This window comes from Bos javanicus, chromosome 13 (assembly GCF_032452875.1).
Source record: "Bos javanicus breed banteng chromosome 13, ARS-OSU_banteng_1.0, whole genome shotgun sequence".
Taxonomy (NCBI): domain Eukaryota; kingdom Metazoa; phylum Chordata; class Mammalia; order Artiodactyla; family Bovidae; genus Bos; species Bos javanicus.
The window spans coordinates 65299030-65316086 of NC_083880.1; the positions used below are offsets into that span (position 1 = coordinate 65299030).

Here is a 17057-nt window from a genome sequence, read left to right on the forward strand (position 1 = left end):
GAAGCCTATCCTTTCTCCAGAGGATCTTCCCGACCCAGAAATTGAACTGGGGTCTCCCGCATGGCACGCAGATTACCATCTGAGCTACCAGGAAAGTCATTTCTAAGAATAGGCCTTGGTATTTGTTTTTTGGGGAATGAACCCCACAGAACTCAAACTGTTTAAACCATTATGGTGACTGGTACTGACCTCTAGATCTGGCCATGTGGCAGTTTTCACTCTAATCTCTTTCCTTCCAATTAGCTCTTGCAAAAAGGTTTCAGGCTGTGGCCTGTGAAACTCAACTCAGTGCTTCCCCCTCAGTTGGACATTAGACCACAGTTGGGACCCATATTCTGTTGGCTGTAAGTTGGCCAAGCTCTCAGGCATCAAAAATCAAGCATTCTTTTCCTGACTGTACCATCAGTTGACCGTGACCTGGAGTAAGTCACTGACCTTCTCTAGGCCTCAGTTTACCCCATTTCTCAGTACGCAGAGAAAACTGGACTGGAGGAAGTCTTAGGAGTTCTTTTGGCTCTAGCCTTCAAAGGTTCCACGTGATGTAAGCTACTTTCCCCTCTGTCACTGACAGTTTTACTATTAAAAGAGAAAGAGTCCTGGACCATCGATAGACCTCCATTTCCCCTTGGTTAACACAGGGAGGGTATGAGACCCCCACTCCATTTTACCAAGTTAGGATGGTGGTTGAGGGGTAGATAACATCAGTAGATAATTGGTTGGGTGCCTTGATGGGAAGTGTAGCCTTGATCCTTGATGAGGCTGACCAGCATTGTCATGCCTTCCTCTGCCCTGCCAGTTCTGGGGACAAGTTGACCTTGGCCCCTTCTTGCAGAGGGAAAAAGTGACGCGTTCTTCAGGTGCCTGATATTTCATATTAACTCTTCTTGCTCCAATTGAAACGCAGGGTTCAGAGCACTGGGTATTTATAGAGAGAGAGTACATTAGGCCAGAAGAGCTCAGTCTCCTAAAAGTGACCAGCACGCAGCAGGAAGGAAGTGACTCCAGCCTCGCCGGCATCCTTGCTGATGGCAGACTCTCCAAGGTAGACATCCTGGTGGACAAGTTCAAGGTGGAAGTGGCCACAGAAGAAAAGGTGGGAGCCAGAAGAACAAATGCACAGCGACCAGGAAGAATGATCGCAAGCCCTGAAGACTTCGAGTCCATGTGGGAGGAAGCCCTCTGGGCCAGGGGATGCTCAGAAAGGGCTTCTCTGGCTCCAGGCTGCACCCCAGCAGGAAGGCTCCTGGAGGGCTCCCAGTTCAGAGTGGATGCTGCAGAGGTAGTGGTCAGGAAACCCCCGGCCTCCGATGATCAGCTGGAGGGCCTGGCAGAGCTGAGGCAGGAGCTGGAGGAGTTCCAGGCTCGCAGAAGACCCACTGCCCCAGGCATCCAACCCGCAGAGGTGGATGTGCCCTCTCCAGCCTCCGACACGGCAGGACTCCGGTCATTTCTTCTGGACCCCGCCCACACAGAAGCCAGAGCCGACTCGAGTGATGAAACCGACACTTCCTTCGCAGAGAGAAGCTTCTACTTCAGCTGTGGAGAGAGAGATGCTGAAGATCAAGTCCTCCCTCCACCCCTGGAGGAGAGAGAAGAGCACTTAGATGCCCCATCCGAATGGGAGACCAGGCGGAAGCTGGTGGAGGGGTTCACGGAAAGATTGGAGCTGGGCTCCTCAGGCCCGTGGGGCTCTGCTGCTGCTGGGAACAAGCACCATGGGGGTGTCGCCCCCTCAGCTTCCCCAGAGGACGAGGCGGGGCCCCCCAGAAACCACCGACCAGAGGACCTGGAGGTCTTTGCTGAGCAGCTCGGAAAGGGACCTTCTCCAGGGCTGACGTTCGCTGAGGATGGGGACGCAGCTCAGTGTGGGGTGGAAGGAGAGGCTGCCCACGCCTTATCCTCAGAAGCTGCCGAGGAAGAGGCCCCCAAGAGTGGAGATTTGATGGGAAAGGCTGAGAAAAGCCCCCCTGGAGAACGGAACCACTCACCTCACAGAGGAGGAGCCATGCATCCAGACGCCCAGGTCTTTGCCCTTCCGTGGGCCATCCCGCCTGGTGACGTCGGGAAGCCAGCCAGGCCAGACAGAGGTAACTTCCTGCCCGAAGAGAGGGGACCAGTTCACACCCAGACAGGAGAATCTGAAGCAGAGGACAGCAAAGTCCCAGCGTTCCTTCAGATGGAAGTGATCACCCCGCTCCCGACCTCCCCTCTTCCATCTGCGGCTCAGATTTCTCCAGAGGCAGCTTCTCCAAGCTCATCCCCTCATGGGGCAGGGGAGCCTGTGCAGCTCAGGGACCCCTTTGGAGAACAGCCCCATGTGTTTCTCAAATATGCCCATCCTTCTAAAGAGAGCCCGGAGCCCAAGCACCAAGTCGGGCTGGCTGTGACCCCGACGGACGGTGGGGAGCGCAGGGCCCCTCCCGTCGCCAGCAGGAAGCCCAGAGTCATCTCTGAAGAGGCAGAGGGGTTGGTGTTCCCTGCAGCGAAGCACAGGGAGATGCCCTCTCTCCAGGCTGGGGGTCAAGAGGGCTCCTTGGAAGATATCAGCAAGACCTCCGTGGCCAACAAAATCCGCATCTTTGAGACCCATGGAGCTGAAACTCGCCGGACAGGCCTGGGGGAAACCAGGGCCTTTGCCCACGAGTTGTCTTCAGAGGCCTCCACGGGGCAGGCAGAGCAACAGCGGAGTAAGCGTTTCGACCTGGGATGTGTCCAGTTCCAGCCCCCGGGGGATTTGGCTGTCCCCACAGTCACACAGCCTTCAACGATGCCGCCGGCTCCCAGCCGCCTCCGGGAGGGCGTCTCTACATCCTTCCCTCGGGAAGGACGCAAGGATGTCGAGCTCGTGTCCAGCAATCCAGGCTGTGAAACCACACTGGAGGAAGCTCCTGGGGGAACTGGCCACGTGAGCCCCCGCCCCCACCGCCGCCCCTGGCCGGGGAGCTGACCGCATGCCGTGTAGCTCTGTAGAAGCATGGTTCCGGGGCCCCTCGTCATTACCGCAACCAGAGGCTGCTTGTCCAACCCTATGAGTTCTCTTCCCTAAACGGGCCTGAGTGTGGCTCAGGCGGAATGACGGGTTCATCTGCTTGGCCCATGTTAGATTAGCCACAGAGACCCTAGGCTTCTGGTGTGACCCGGCGCCCGGAGGGTCCCACAGCCCGGGTGGAGAAGGTGGCACCACTTCCGGCAAACTACACACTCGCTTTGCCTTGCTGCCCCCACCTGCTGGGTCCTGCCGTTTTGCTTGGCTTGGCCAGCGATCTTCCTTCATCCTCTTCCCTTCCCTGATGCTCCTGCCTGCGGGAAGCTGACAGTCCAGAGGTTTCCATCCTTCGCTTCTGATTCCCTCTCGGTCCCAGTGCCAAGTTCCTTTCTGCCTCCTTAAGACTAACTGTCTTCTCTAATCCAGAACAAAGCCGGAGATGCGGTCAGGCAAGAGACGCAGGTCACCAGCCTAGCGGCGAAGCCCCCAGGAAAGGGGGGGCACCTGAGATTCGCCAGCCCCCCGGGCCCTCAGGTCTCTGCAGCCCCTCGGTGCCCTAATGACCTGGTCACCTTCACCTGGCCAGGGTGCCTCGCGGCCTTCACACCCCCACCTGCTCGGGCAGCGCCTCTTGTGGCAGCTCACCTCTGGCTTGTCTGGAATGTGTCCTCACACCTCTCAACCTTCCAGAAACTGGCTGAACGGAGGCTTGTCTCGCGAGTGAATCTCTAAGCCTACTGAGTCTCTAGAACCTGGAGCCAAGTACTTTAAAAAATATATTTGGTGGATGTTAGATTGGTCTTTTAAAAAAGAATGTCGTAAAACAGCCAAAAATGTATGTGTGGTGTTTAATCCCTGACAGGCCAAGTTGAGAGGTATGTATGTCAGACAAGAGTGGCTGGTCCCCCTCCAGCACTTCCTCGGCCTGCTCTTGTCAATTGCACTGATTTGACCGGAACCTCCTCTCAGAGAGCTCAGGGTGGAGGGCTGTAGCGCCCAGCTCCCAGGAATTACCCCCATGCCTCCTCCCTCTAGACGACGCTGACTCCGCCCACCGAGACTCAGTGGAATTGACAAAGCGTGCTGGCTTCCTCTTTGTTCCTCAAAGCTCTTGGCTCCAGCCTCTCTGCCTCCCCATCCTGGGTGTCCCCAAGTCCCTGGGCCTCCCTCCTTGGTTTCTGTTTCCTCAATGTCCGCCTGCACGGATGGGCCTGGGGTCCGGGCTCCCATCCCTGCCGCGTGCGCAGTGCCGCTTCTGATAAACTCCCAGATCCAAACCTTGGATGGAGCCTCCTGTCCAGGCCCAACTGGCAGGATGTTTGCTTTGTACTTGCTTTTGCCATCAGCGAGAGACCCTCGGAAAGGAGCGTCCTCACTCTTGAGAAATTTTCTGTGTGTATGTTTTCTTTTCTTTCTTTTTTTTTTTTTTTAAGCTTATTATGGTGTCAAAGAACCTTTCCGGGGGTGTTTTTCTTTTCCTGACCTGCTCTTCCATTTGGGGGGCATCAGCTGCCCCAAGATTTCTTCTGTCATTCACCATCTTGATTTCTCTCTTTCTCTCTCTCTCTCTCTCCCCCCATCCCACACCCCACCATTCCTCTGATTTTATCTGGCCATAGAGAGCAGGGCTGAGGGAGGGCTCCGAGGAGAAGGTCAAACCGCCACGGCCCAGGGCCCCAGAGAGTGACACGGGAGATGAGGAGCAAGACCAGGAGAGGGACGCCGTGTTCCTGAAGGACAACCACCTGGCCATTGAGCGGAAGTGCTCCAGCATCACCGTCAGCTCCACGTCCAGCCTGGAGGCCGAGGTCGACTTCACGGTCATCGGCGACTACCACGGCAGCGCCTTCGAAGACTTCTCCCGCAGCCTGCCTGAGCTTGACCGAGACAAGAGCGACTCGGAAACCGAGGGCCTGGTGTTCTCCCGGGATCTCAACAAACGGGGCCCCAGCCAGGATGACGAGTCCGGGGGCCTGGAGGACAGCCCAGACCATGGGGCCTGCTCCACCCCGGATATGGCCCAGTTCGAGGTACAGTGGAGCGTCACCGGGACCCGGGCCCGCCGGGCACTGCATGTTCAGAGGGCCCTGGGCCACGCGTGAGAAGACTGAGCCGCCAGCCGGAAGCTCTGATCCGTGTTGCATGACCGCCCCTCCGCAGAGCAGCATGGTTCTGTGCTCGCATGTTCGGCAGCTCGGTTTACCCCTAACGTGCACTCGTGGGCACTTTAACCCCGTGACCCCATCTTTTGCCTGAGGTCACGTGACGACAGGCAGTCTGGTCCGACTCGACTCCTCCCCCTGCCTGCGTTGCATGGCACCTGCAGACTGTGTGCTTGTGGACTCATGGGGGCGCCCTGCTCTGAAAGCCAGATGTTTGTTTCTGATCCCTGCGCTGGCTCCTCTCCCTGGGGCCTGGGGTCTTGGGGGAACAGTGGAAACTCCTAGAGAAAAGGAAACGTCGTTGCAGAAGGGGACTCGGGGACAGACTGGGTCTGGGCCTCTCTGCTCTCAGGGCTTCTTACAGGGGACCTTTGGTCCCGATTCCTTTGCTTTTGCGTCTCTTCCAGCCCCAGTTGCCTCCCACCACATTCTCCCTTCCCCCACATTCCAGGCGTTGAAATAGGAGCTCATCCATTCTGGTTTTTCACTCCGTGCTGAACCCTCTGGAGAAAGTTTTTTCTCCCTTTCTCTGCCTTGCGAATTTGTCACGTTCCAGAACTGAGTTCACATGTCGCTTAACAAGTGAATGCTTTCCTGACTACCCAGGGCAGAAGCGTTGTTCCCTGCTCAGCCCCCTTGCTCTGCTTGCTTCCACTCCCATCATAACTACAAGTTGTCAGGTTACTGGCTTACAGATCTGCGTTCCTACCAGGTGGCAACTCCACTAAGCTTGCACATACCAAGCACTAATAATGATTAACTGAATGAGTGGCTGGATCTCTAAGTTACAACCATCTATTAAAAGAAGAGTTCCCTCTTACCAGCCTCCCAACCTGATGAAAACTGGCATTCATTCATTCATTTATTTATTCATTCTTTCATTCACATATGTTAGCACCTGCTGTGTGTATAGCCATGAACTAGGTTCAATGGAGGACTCAGAAGATACTAATCATTTAACATAAGACTTCTAGAGTAGAGGCTGTAATCTGTTTGCCCACGGGTGTTTTCTTTGACCTTGGTTTAAAAATCAGGACGATGATTACAAGATCCAAGGATTTTTTTTTTAATATCTTTTAAAAAATCAGGTAATCCAGTCACTCAGACCAAACCTGAGTGGACCCCATGTGCTCTCCAGTTCATCCCCATCCTCAGCAAGCCCACTTCACTCGTTTACATCTGCTGCCTGCCCCTTCCCCGCACCCCCAGGCCTCCAGGTGTGTGACTCTTGCTCTAAAGAACAGACAAAGCAGCTGGGAGGTGGTGGCATCACCCCTGAAGTCATTCAGGACAGTGTATATCACGACGATGCTGGATGTGAGACCCAGCAAGGAGCATGTTTACTGAATAGTGAATGTTCTCTTAATGGTAGCCTGAAAACCAGCACGGACCACCATGAGGTTGGACCACCATGCGGTTGGACCACCATGAGGTTGTATTGTCGCAGGGTCACAGGCAGCCTGTCTGGGTGCTGCTGATGGGTCTGGCTCCCTTCCAAGGCTGTTTGTCTATGACATCACACCAGGCCTCTTTTGCCCTGGCCTGCATCACCCTCTGGAAAGTCAGCCAGCAGCAGGGGTTGGAATTCACCTGCTGACCCTACGTCGCAGTTGCCTGTGGGCAGGAATCATTCTGGGGTTTGAGACACAGTGTTTCTCCTTCATCTCCCTACAGCCCGTGAAAACGGAAACCATGACTGTCAGCAGCCTGGCCATCAGGAAGAAGATTGAGCCAGAGGCTGTACTGCAGACCAGGGTTGCCACTGTGGACACCACCCAGGTAACCTGTGCTTTCCTATGTGCCTGAGCAAGGAAACTGGGCATTGGAGTGTGGCGTCCCCACTGTGGCAAACTCCCTTGGCCAGCCCTTGCCACCTTGGCTTCCCCCAGCGCCACAATTTTAACCCCAATGCTCTTCCAAGCTTCATTATCTTCCCTGAGCCCCATGGGTGGGTGATAGGATGGGCAGACTATTCCTCTTAAAGCTTCAATTTTCCCGTCTGTAAAATGGGGATGGTCATGTGGCCTTTATTCTCCTGGGAGTGTTACATGGATAAGACAATGGGTCTTATCAAGTGACGATGGGTCACTTGAAGGAGTTGGAGAGGTTTCTTGAGCTATCCCAGGGACTGCTTTGGGAGAAGACAGATCCCAATTCAGCTTTAATCAGAGCTGCTCACATGGGGTCTGTTTTTTTTTTTTTAATGCATGGGGGTTCCACATCAGACTGACAGAATGAACAAACTGAGGGAATAAAAAGATAAGTTATTTGGCTCAGCAAGATGTAAAAATACCTAGTACCCTGGAGAAAGTGTTAAGTCATTCAGTCGTGTCCAGCTGTTTGCGATCCCATGGACTATAGCCCACCGGGCTCTTCTGTCCATGGGATTCTCCAGGCAAGAATACTGGAGTGGGTTGCCATACCTTTCTCCAGGTGATGTTCCCAATCCAGAGGTTGAACCCCAGGTCTCCTGCATGGTAGGTAGATTCTCTACCGTTTGAGCCACCAGGGAAGCCCAACCTGGAGAGGCAGTTGCAAACAGACACAGATCCATTACTTACAGTGCATTTTCTCAGCTCCTTTCGTTTTTAAGCTCTGAAAAGGGAGACTGAGGGTCTGGTAGATTTCCTCTTGGTTCTTGCCGGCCAGAGGAACTGCAGTGCTGGGGCTCTTTTTCCCTGGAGACCAATCTTTGTCTCAAGAACTTAAAGTAAGATGTAAATCTACACGATGTGGGCAACTCTGTCCTTTCCCGAACTTTTTCTCCATCTTTGATAACATGCATAGAGGTTTCTGAGGTGGCTAGTGCAGCTGTAAAAACCTTCGAGTTCTGACAAGCTGTGTGACCCTGGGCAAGCTGCTCCACTGGTCTGTTTTGTTTTAGTAATGTGTGTTGGCTTTGTTTTTATACAGAGAAGTAGAAAACAAAAAATGGCCCCACAGCTCCTATAACAAAATAACAACAAAATAGTCACAGTTATGAAATTCAAACAGAACAGAATGAAATTTTTCTTGTGATTCTTCCCAGAAAAAAAATTATGCATATACTAACATATGTGCTTACATCTCTAGATATTTAAATTTTTTACACAAAAGAGATTGTTCTCTCTTTTACATTTTACCTTTTTTCTTAATATTTACCCTGGAGATCCCTCCTTGTTGGCCCATGTGGACCCACCTCACTCTCCTTATTCCAACTTAGGAATGGATCCTGATTTAGCATGTATTTATCTCCCATCAATGGACCTGTGATTGTTTTTGTCTTTTGCAGTTAACACTGATGCTGCAATGAACTTTTCTGTTCAGACTCCCTGGTAAAACTTTCAGTATGCATCTGAAGGGTGAATTCCTAGCAGTGGGCTCCTCAGTCAAAGAACACAGGCTCTGAAATTTGGATAGAATGTTTCAAATGATCTGGGGTTGTTTTCCCTTTGTGAAATAAAAGAATCTGAATGAGCTGGAGGACCCGTGACCTGGGATGACCTGAGGCCCGTCTGTAGTTTGGTCTGTGTCTGGATAGGGCTTCCCAGGTGGTGCTAGTGGTAAAGAACCTGCCTGTGGATGCAGGAGACAGAAGAGATGTGGGTTCGATCCCTGGGTTGGAAAGATCCCCCAGAGGAGGAAATGGCAACCCACTCCAGTATCCTTGCCTGGAGAATCCCATGGACAGAGGAGCCTGACGGGCCACAGTCTGTGGGGCCGCAGAAAGAGTCAGATACAACTGAATGCATGCACACATATGCATATGGTGTGTGGACATCCCCCTCCCCACGTTCGCTCACACTGCCTGCCGCTTGGTACCTGGGGATGCCTCCTGCCCAGGTGGCAGATGCTGCAGTCATTTTCGGTACTCTCTCTCTCTCCCCCCACCCCTCTAACAACTCCTCCTCTGGCCCCCAGGTTGATGGGACTGCCCCAGGAGGGAAGGAGTTCCTCACAACTACTCCCTCCATCACCACAGAGACCATATCAACCACCATGGTAAGTAGGACCTGAGACTTGCCTCTCTGACCAGCCTCTTGCCCCTGAAACAGCCAGATAACAAGCCGACCTCGCCAGGTGTGGCAGGAAGCCCTCATCCACCTCACTGTGTCAGGCGTGGGACACAGAGCCGAAGTTTGAAAGTCTGGCCCGTAGCTGCCACAGGATAGCCTGTGAGATCTCAGTTTTGCAAAATGAATAATGTGGGAGGTGGCATCCCTGAGTTTCAGTCATCTGGACCATCTGAGCTATGGCAGGGACAAAGAGAGGATGCTACTGTCTGAGTAACTGATTATCAGCAACACGGAAGGATTGTGCTGATAAAATCCTTCCTGGATGAAATCCACCCTCGTGGCACCTGTGGGTGGCCCAGGCCACTTCCTCACATTGGTCAGTAGATGGCGTGTGGTGACTTTAAGCCAGAAGCTCAAGTCCTGAGGGACCCTGTGGTTCTGCTCTGAAGAATCACATCAGATTCTTCAAATGATGACACAGCACAGCTAGCATTCAGCCACAGGTTGTGACTCCATGCAGCACCCTCGGGGGGCAGAAAAGAGCTGTGAGGTGGATGCTCTTTTTCCTCCATCCTTTACAGAGGAGGAAAATGAAGTTCAGAGAGGTAAAGTGACTTACCCAAGGTCACACCACCAAACATATGCTAGAGCCAGGTCAAAGCCAGGTGTTCTGGGTCCGGAAGCCCCACTGTCCACCTCAACTGCTCTGCTCTGCTCCCCGATTCTGACCGTTGTGAACAGTGGCCCATGTGGGGCTGGGGCTGGGGCTGAGCGGGCATCAGTGCCCGGGCTGGATCTGTCTTGAGCTGGGGGAGGTTGTTTTCAAATGCTTTCTCTTGCCAAACTCCTGATACACACATAGGAAGAAAATTATACATTAATTTAGGCTACTCCATAGGAAGGTTTTGAGTAAATAAAGACTTTTAAGATACATAAGCCTAAACCAGTGACCAGCTTGCACACTCTCCATGGGTCACTCTGTTACTCTTCTCCCCTCAACCCTTTGCCATGTGGCATCAGGATGGTCCTCGGGCTAAATGTAAATCTGTACCATGGTGAGCAGGCAGTTACATCATTCATTTACTCATCCATCCATCCATCCATTCATTTGTTCTAAAAACATGTATTAGTCTCTACTCTGCCTGGAATGGGGATATAGAGTTGAAGAAAAGACACTGCTTGTTAGAACTCACTCGTCCAAGTGATAATCATGGGCACATCTATTGTTTAGGTCCTGGCACACAGTGGTGAACAAGGCCTGGCTCTCCCACTTTCCTGGCTGGGTGACCTTGGACAAGTTACCCAAAACCTTTTCAGACCTGTTTCCACTTGGAAAATGGGGTGGGGGGGAACAATAGTATATCCCCAAAGTGTTGAGATGAGGCTAAACTAAGGTAATCTATGTAAAGCCCTCCAAAGAGTGCCTAGCGCACTGTAAGTGGTCTGTAAATAAGAGTGGCCATTATTTTTTCCTGCCTTCAGGCAACTGTGTAATAATGCTTTCCCAGGGAGCCCAGGGCATGGGTTGAGACTGCAGGAGCCTGGGAAGGCTTTCCCTAGGCAGTGACATCTGAGCTACCCTGGAGGATAAAATTAGGGGGCAGTCATGGGAGGAGGTTTCCTAGGTCATGGTAACAGCAGGTGTAAAGGCAAAGATGTGAAGAAGTGGAGCATTTAGGGAAAGGAAGTGGTCAGGGAAGTGAGATGTCAAGTGTGTGGACGGGGAGCAGGGGGAGAAGGGGCTGGAAAGGAAGGCTGGGCTGAAAGGGCCTCAGATGTCATGTATGAAGTTCACACTTCATTCTGGAGACCATGGAGATTCACTTCCATTTTTAAAATATTTATTTATTTATTTGGCTGTGCCGGGTCTTAGTTGCAGCATGTGGGATCCAGTTCCCTGACCGGGGATCGAACCCAGGCTCCCTGCATTGGGAGCGCAGTTTCCCAGCCACTGGGACCACCAGGGAAGCCCTTCAGATTTTTAAGTAGGGGCATGGTGTCATCAAATATGTGTTTCTGTGTTTTAGAAAGATAACTCTAGCAACCTGTGTGGAACATTCTTGGAACAAATTTCCTTCCCTTGGGAGCTCGCATCCCTTTTTTTCCCCTTCTTCCCTCTAATCCTTCCTCCCTCCTCCCCTCCCTCCCTCCTTCCTTCCTGCAGCAAATATTTACTGAACACCCACGGTGTGTGAGGTAGTGTAAAGCCAGGCACTGCGAATCCAGCGCGGAGGGAGACAGCAGTGCTGAGCCCACATTCCGCTGGGAGAGACGGAAAGAGCAGGGAGAGAACTAGTTTAGGGGCTGGGGCAGGGCCAGAGTGAGAGGTGGTGGAGGCTGACCAGGGGGATGGGGTTAACGCTGTCTGGAGGCAGGATTTAGTCACTGATTGGACGTTCAGATGATGGGAAGAAAGATGGACCAGTGAGGCTGCTCAGTCGCCCTGGAAATCTACTAGAAAGGAAATTCTCAGGCCCCACCCCAGACAACTCGAAAACTACAGGTTGGAGCCCGGGTGTGGGGGTTGTCTATTTTTTCACAAGTCCTTCAGGTGATACCCCTCAAGTCTGAGAAGCATTTACACCAACGAGGAGCACAGCAGAGGGTGCTCCTCAGCAGAAGGTATGTGTTGGGGGTGAGGGAAGCAGTGAATTCCATTTGGGGTCTGATTGAGCCTGAGGTGCCTGTGGGACATTTCCAGGGGAAAATGTCGCGGAGATAGTTGGTTTTAAAGGTCTCAGGTTCAAGAAAGATCTGAGCTGCAGATAAAGGGAGAGGGGACTGTGGCTTTGACGAGGCCATAGAAGGCTTGAGTAGCCGAGGCGTCTCAGAGAGAGTAGTGGGGGGAGTGGAGCGGGATGGAGAGGAGGCCCGAGTATGGGGAGGAAGGACCTGGCATGGAAATGGGGGTGTAGCCCCAGCCAGGGAGAAGGGGTGCTCCTCCTTGAGGCAGGAGAGGTGACTGGTGAGCTGGAGATCTGGGAAAGGCAAGTGGAGTAGCTGGCACCTTGCTTGGAACGACCTGTGTGCCCAGCAGTGTGAAGGTGGAGGTGAGGCTTGGCTAGAAAACAGGGATCCATAGAGGAAGTAGAGATTTGAAGGCCTGGAGGGATGGGAGGATTCAGAGGGGCTAGTGGCTGTCTCCCTGGCTGGGAGAAAGGAAGCCTGAAGCCCAGAAGGCTGCCCTTTTCAGGCCTGCTGCTGAGCCACATTCTGGGACGCTCTCTGAGAAAGTGGCTTGTGATTAGAATACCAGGTAACCAGGTTACCCACAGCTGGGGCTAGATCAGGGGAGGGTGGGGCGAAGGCAGAGGGCTTCTGTCCTCACCCATCCCCTGGCAGACAGAGGTCCAGATCTAGAATCAGTCATGCACAGTCCAGACCTGAGGCTCAGCCCACTGGGGAGCTGCAGAGTGGACACAGCTCTGGGCCCCTGGATGGACAAGGCTGAGCCCTGCGGTGGTGCAGGAAGTGGGAGATGGAGGCTCCCACCAGTCATTGTCGTTGTTTAGTCGTTAGGCTGTGTCTGACTGCTCTGCGACCCCATGGACTGTAGCCCACCAGGCTCCTCTGTCCATGGCATTTCCCAGGCAAGAACACTGGAGTAAGTGTGGGTCAGTAAGCCTGGGTCCAATTCCAGGAATATCTAGGAGTTAGATCCCAAGGCTGGACCAGGAGAGCTGGTTCAAGGGCAGAGGGGCATGTCAGAAGGAGAGTGTTGAATCTGGAGTCTGACCAACTTGGATCTAAATCCAGGCTCTGTCACTCACTTGTACGGGGGCTTGAACAAGCCACTTAACATTCCCTGACCTTCCAGTTTCTCACCTGTAAAACAGGAATATTAAAACAATTTCCTAGGTGGTTCAGAGGCTTAAATGAGACCATGCATCCCTAGCACAATACCTAGCACCTTGTGAACACTCAGAAAGCAGTAGTCATCATGTTGTTAGTATCAGCCTGTACTCCTGTATTTACCTGACAGATTGCTGTTTGCAAAGCCCTTTCATCTTCTTTCAGTTTCATAATGTCCCTGTGCAAGTGGGACAGGGGTCTCCCTTTAAAAAAATTTCTTTTAAGACTTTATTCTTTTAGAACAATTTTAAGTTCACAGCAAACTTGAGAGGAAGGTCCAGAGATTTCTCCTAGACCCCTTGCCCCCCAGCACATACACAACCCCCGACCTGCACCTCATTACCAACATCTCCCACTGGAGTGGGATGTTTGTTGCCACTGATGAACCTGTATACTGCAGGGTCCTTTTATGTAGGTGAATCGAGGAGGCTTGGAGAGTGCAGGTGGGTCTGCCCCAGGTCACGTGGCTGGAACATGGCAGGGCCTGGATGTCTCGACTCCTTTGTTAGTACTTACAGGGAGAACATTGAGTCTTGAGTCTTGTTCACCACAGTGTCCCTAACGCCAGGCATTCGGTAAATATTTGTTGAATGTGTGGGTGTGTAAGTGTGTAAGCGTGTGTGTTGAGTGAGCGAGCAAGGGATGAACAGGAGCAGACTGAACTGAATGATGCCTTCAGCTCTCTGCCTCTAACGTCACTATTCAACCTTGTGGCTGGGAGAGCTCCATGGTCACGTGCTCCGGCCATCCTGGGGGCCCGCCCACCTGAGACCTGGCCATCTGAGCACTATTGTTTCCCCAGGAGAACAGTCTCAAGTCCGGGAAGGGGGCAGCTGCCATGATCCCAGGCCCACAGACGGTGGCCACGGAAATCCGTTCTCTTTCTCCGGTAAGTGGGCAGGGCCAGCTCAGGCTAGGGGACTCCACACAGAGCATTGTGGACGTGGGTCCACACGTGGCCCAAGGCAAGTGCGGCGTGGAGCCTGGGAGGCCGCCCCTTTAAGGACAGCACTAGGAAACGGCATCACCTTCGGATGCCCACAGAGCTCCCTGGTCAGGGTCTCGTCCATTGCCCCCCCCCACCCCCCACGTACAAGTAGGGCAGCAGAGTGGGATGAACTGGTCCCTCCCCTTGGTGATGCCTGTAACGTCACAGCTCTTTGGCATCTGCTGTCCTTACTGACCAGGAGGAGTAATGGACTAGGAGTCCAGAGGCTTGGACTCTGGACCTGCTCCACCCTCAGCAGCCTGAGTCTGTCACTGAGAGGTCTCTGGCAGTGCCTCTGTTCTCCAGATCTGTCGTCTTCATCATCTAGTCCCAGAAAGAGCGTCTTCCCCACCCTGACAGCATGGGGGATGAAGAGTGCTCTGTTTCTGCCCTGGGATCCCTCTGTTCATCCTTCTCAAAGGCCAGGATTCTTAAATTCTAGGGTCTTGTTAGGATTCAAGACCTTAGGAATCTCAGGTTCTAGGAATCTTAGATTCCAGGGTTTGAGAATTTCATGGGTCTAGCATTCTGAAGACTCCAGTATTCCTGAGTTCTTAGACTTGGTGACTCAAAGCATCTTGGCTTCCAGACTTCACCTTCATGGAACCACCCCCTTCCCCACTTCTCCCTTGGTTGGCCCCGCCCCCGCCCCATCCTGCAGACCCCAGCGCCCTCACCTGACCCCTGGGGTGGGGTCGTGGTGGTTATATTCTGCAGATCATCGGGAAAGATGTCCTCACCAGCACCTACGGCGCCACCGCGGAAACCCTCTCCACCTCCACCACCACCCATGTTACCAAAGTGAGTAGCAGCAGCAGGACCCCGTGTGCCCCCAGCCTGGCCGCGGGGCTTGGAAGCTCGCCACAGCTCTGCCCTGTGACGTGGATAGAGAAGACTGCAGTGTTCCCAGTTTCTGGAGTGCTGTGCACTTTGTTCTGTGCTAAGCATCATAGGCACCAACCTGCCCTTCATTGTTGACGGCCAGGCTGGGGGGATGGGACTGTCTCCTTGGAAGACATTGTGAACCCTAGTGTTTGTGCCTCATGGAGCTTAAGTGCCAGAGGGATTTAGCAGGGAGCAATTTAAGGAAGGCTCCAAGAATGAGGAAGGGGCTTCTGGAAAAGGTGGGGTTTGCGCACGGTCTTGGAAAGCCAGGGAGGACTCTTGAGGGAGGAGGCAGACGTTCTAAGCCACGTGGAAGATGGGAGCAGAAACCGTGTGTTCGCTTATTCATTCTCTGAGCAAATGTTAGTTTGTCAGCCTTACGCTACCTTTGTGCTAGGGACTGCTGGAGGGGCTGCAAACAGTGCACACGGAGAAACAAGATAAGCCGTCTCTGCCAGGAAGAAGCATGTAGGGGCGGAACTGTGAGAAATTAGGTTGAACTGAGGGAGGGGGAAGCAGAACAGAGACAAGAAAGAGAAATCCCAGGACAAGGGTGACAACAGAGGGTCTGAGTCTGAGAGCCATGGAAAGCCATCAAGGTTTTTAAAGTGGGAAGGAACCCAGTGAAAAGGGGTTTAAGGAGAGGAGATGAGGTCCACTAGGATGTGCAGCTAGACGGGAGAAAGAAGAGAGATGTGGAAGAGACTAGGCGTGGAGGGGGCGGAGCAGGGTTCCAGGAGGAAGGGGCGGGGCCAGAGGAGGGGAAGGGGCGGGGCCAGAGGAGGAAGACCTTCCCGGTGGGTCAGCAGCGACTTACAGGATGGGGCCCGCGGGCTGAGGACCCGCTCACCACTGTGTCCATGCCTGAGTGGCCAGGAGGAAGAACAGGAGGGAGCCCAAGGCAGAGATGCGGTCCTGAAGGAGAGAGGCCAGGGAGCCAGGCTGAGTGGGAGGTTCCGTTCAAGCATCGAAGGAGGAATCTGGTAGACAGCAGTAGCCCTTAATAAGCAAGACCACCCCAGCCCTGCCCCCTGCCACACACAGTATGGTCCCCAGAAAGAGCCCATTCCTACCAAAAGCATCAGTGAGCAAGGATGACTTGACTGAAAGGTTTATGGGAAGGGGTTCCATCACACACCCCGCAGCATACAGCTCAAAAGTCTCTCCTGGCCCTGCCACCTGGGAGCCGTCCACTCTGCCCTGGGAGCCGCCTTCTCTCTGTCCACTCCTGACTCCAGCTGGGCATTCCCTCCGCCACCACCTACCTTTAATATATTAAGCAGTTAAGTCCTCCCCCATCTTCTAAGCTTGCTCCCAGGCCCCACCCCTTCAGAAAACAGTGGCAGCTATCAGCTTATGTATAAGTATCATTCATGCAATTTTCTCTTCTAGTGTTGTTGGAAGTCATTTAAAGGAGAACCTTGTCACCATTCACATTTCATTCATGTGTTTCATTCAACAAATCCGCATTTTAGTACCTATCCTGGCCAGGTGGGGCAGGGGAATGGGGGAGGAGGGGATGCAGAGGTGAACAAAAATAACGGCCCCTACCATCAAGAGCCCCAGCCTAGTGAGCAAGGCCAGGTCACACACACAAGGTCAGCACAAGACAGAGAGGCCCAGAACCATGAGAGATACGAACTTGCTGCTCGGGAGGTACCGAGGCAGGAAGGTGGAAGGGCAGCTCACCAGGGTGAGGGCCACAGCATTCAAGCCCAGCTTGGAAGAGCTAGAGAGGGCAGCTTGGTAGCTGGGGGAGGAGTGGCAGCCAGGCAGGGTGTTCAGTCTGAAGTCCCAAAACTAGTAAAGGGAAAAACCAAGGGATCCAGGAGAGAAGGCGACTGCTGATTCCAGCCTTGCCCTTGAGGGGTGCTTTGACTCTGTCCCCTGTCGAGGCTGCTGCCCCAGCCAGACCTAAGGCTGAACCCACCTCCCTCTCCCTCTGCAGACTGTGAAAGGAGGGTTTTCTGAGACGAGAATTGAGAAGCGGATCATCATCACCGGGGACGAAGATGTCGATCAAGACCAGGTATGTGGATGGGAGCGTGGGTCCCAGTGGCACTGCCCAGGCCACCGGCCCTCCCGCGTTGGGTTACCTGTGGACGGCTGCGTGTGTGAGCAGAGAAGATGTCCACTTCCTGCTGACCCTGTCCAGAGGAGAAGCCCCCAAGGAAGGGGCACTGAATGGG

The 17057-nt window shown here is 53.4% G+C and overlaps 1 protein-coding gene across 23 annotated transcripts in view; it reads left to right on the plus strand.

Annotated features, from left to right (window-relative positions):
• The window catches only part of EPB41L1 (erythrocyte membrane protein band 4.1 like 1), a 172655-nt gene that overhangs the window by 146295 nt on the left and 9303 nt on the right, over nt 1–17057 (plus strand). For 11 of the 23 annotated variants that reach the window (XM_061437459.1, XM_061437461.1, XM_061437463.1 and 8 more), the window contains 8 exons: nt 905–2905; nt 3413–3520; nt 4606–5016; nt 6823–6927; nt 9049–9129; nt 13798–13884; nt 14701–14784; nt 16817–16897. In XM_061437459.1, coding sequence (XP_061293443.1) covers nt 905–2905; nt 3413–3520; nt 4606–5016; nt 6823–6927; nt 9049–9129; nt 13798–13884; nt 14701–14784; nt 16817–16897 — 2958 coding nt within the window. The remainder of the gene's footprint in view (nt 1–904; nt 2906–3412; nt 3521–4605; nt 5017–6822; nt 6928–9048; nt 9130–13797; nt 13885–14700; nt 14785–16816; nt 16898–17057) is intronic. The other 12 variants (XM_061437465.1, XM_061437468.1, XM_061437466.1 and 9 more) reach the window with 5 other exon arrangements.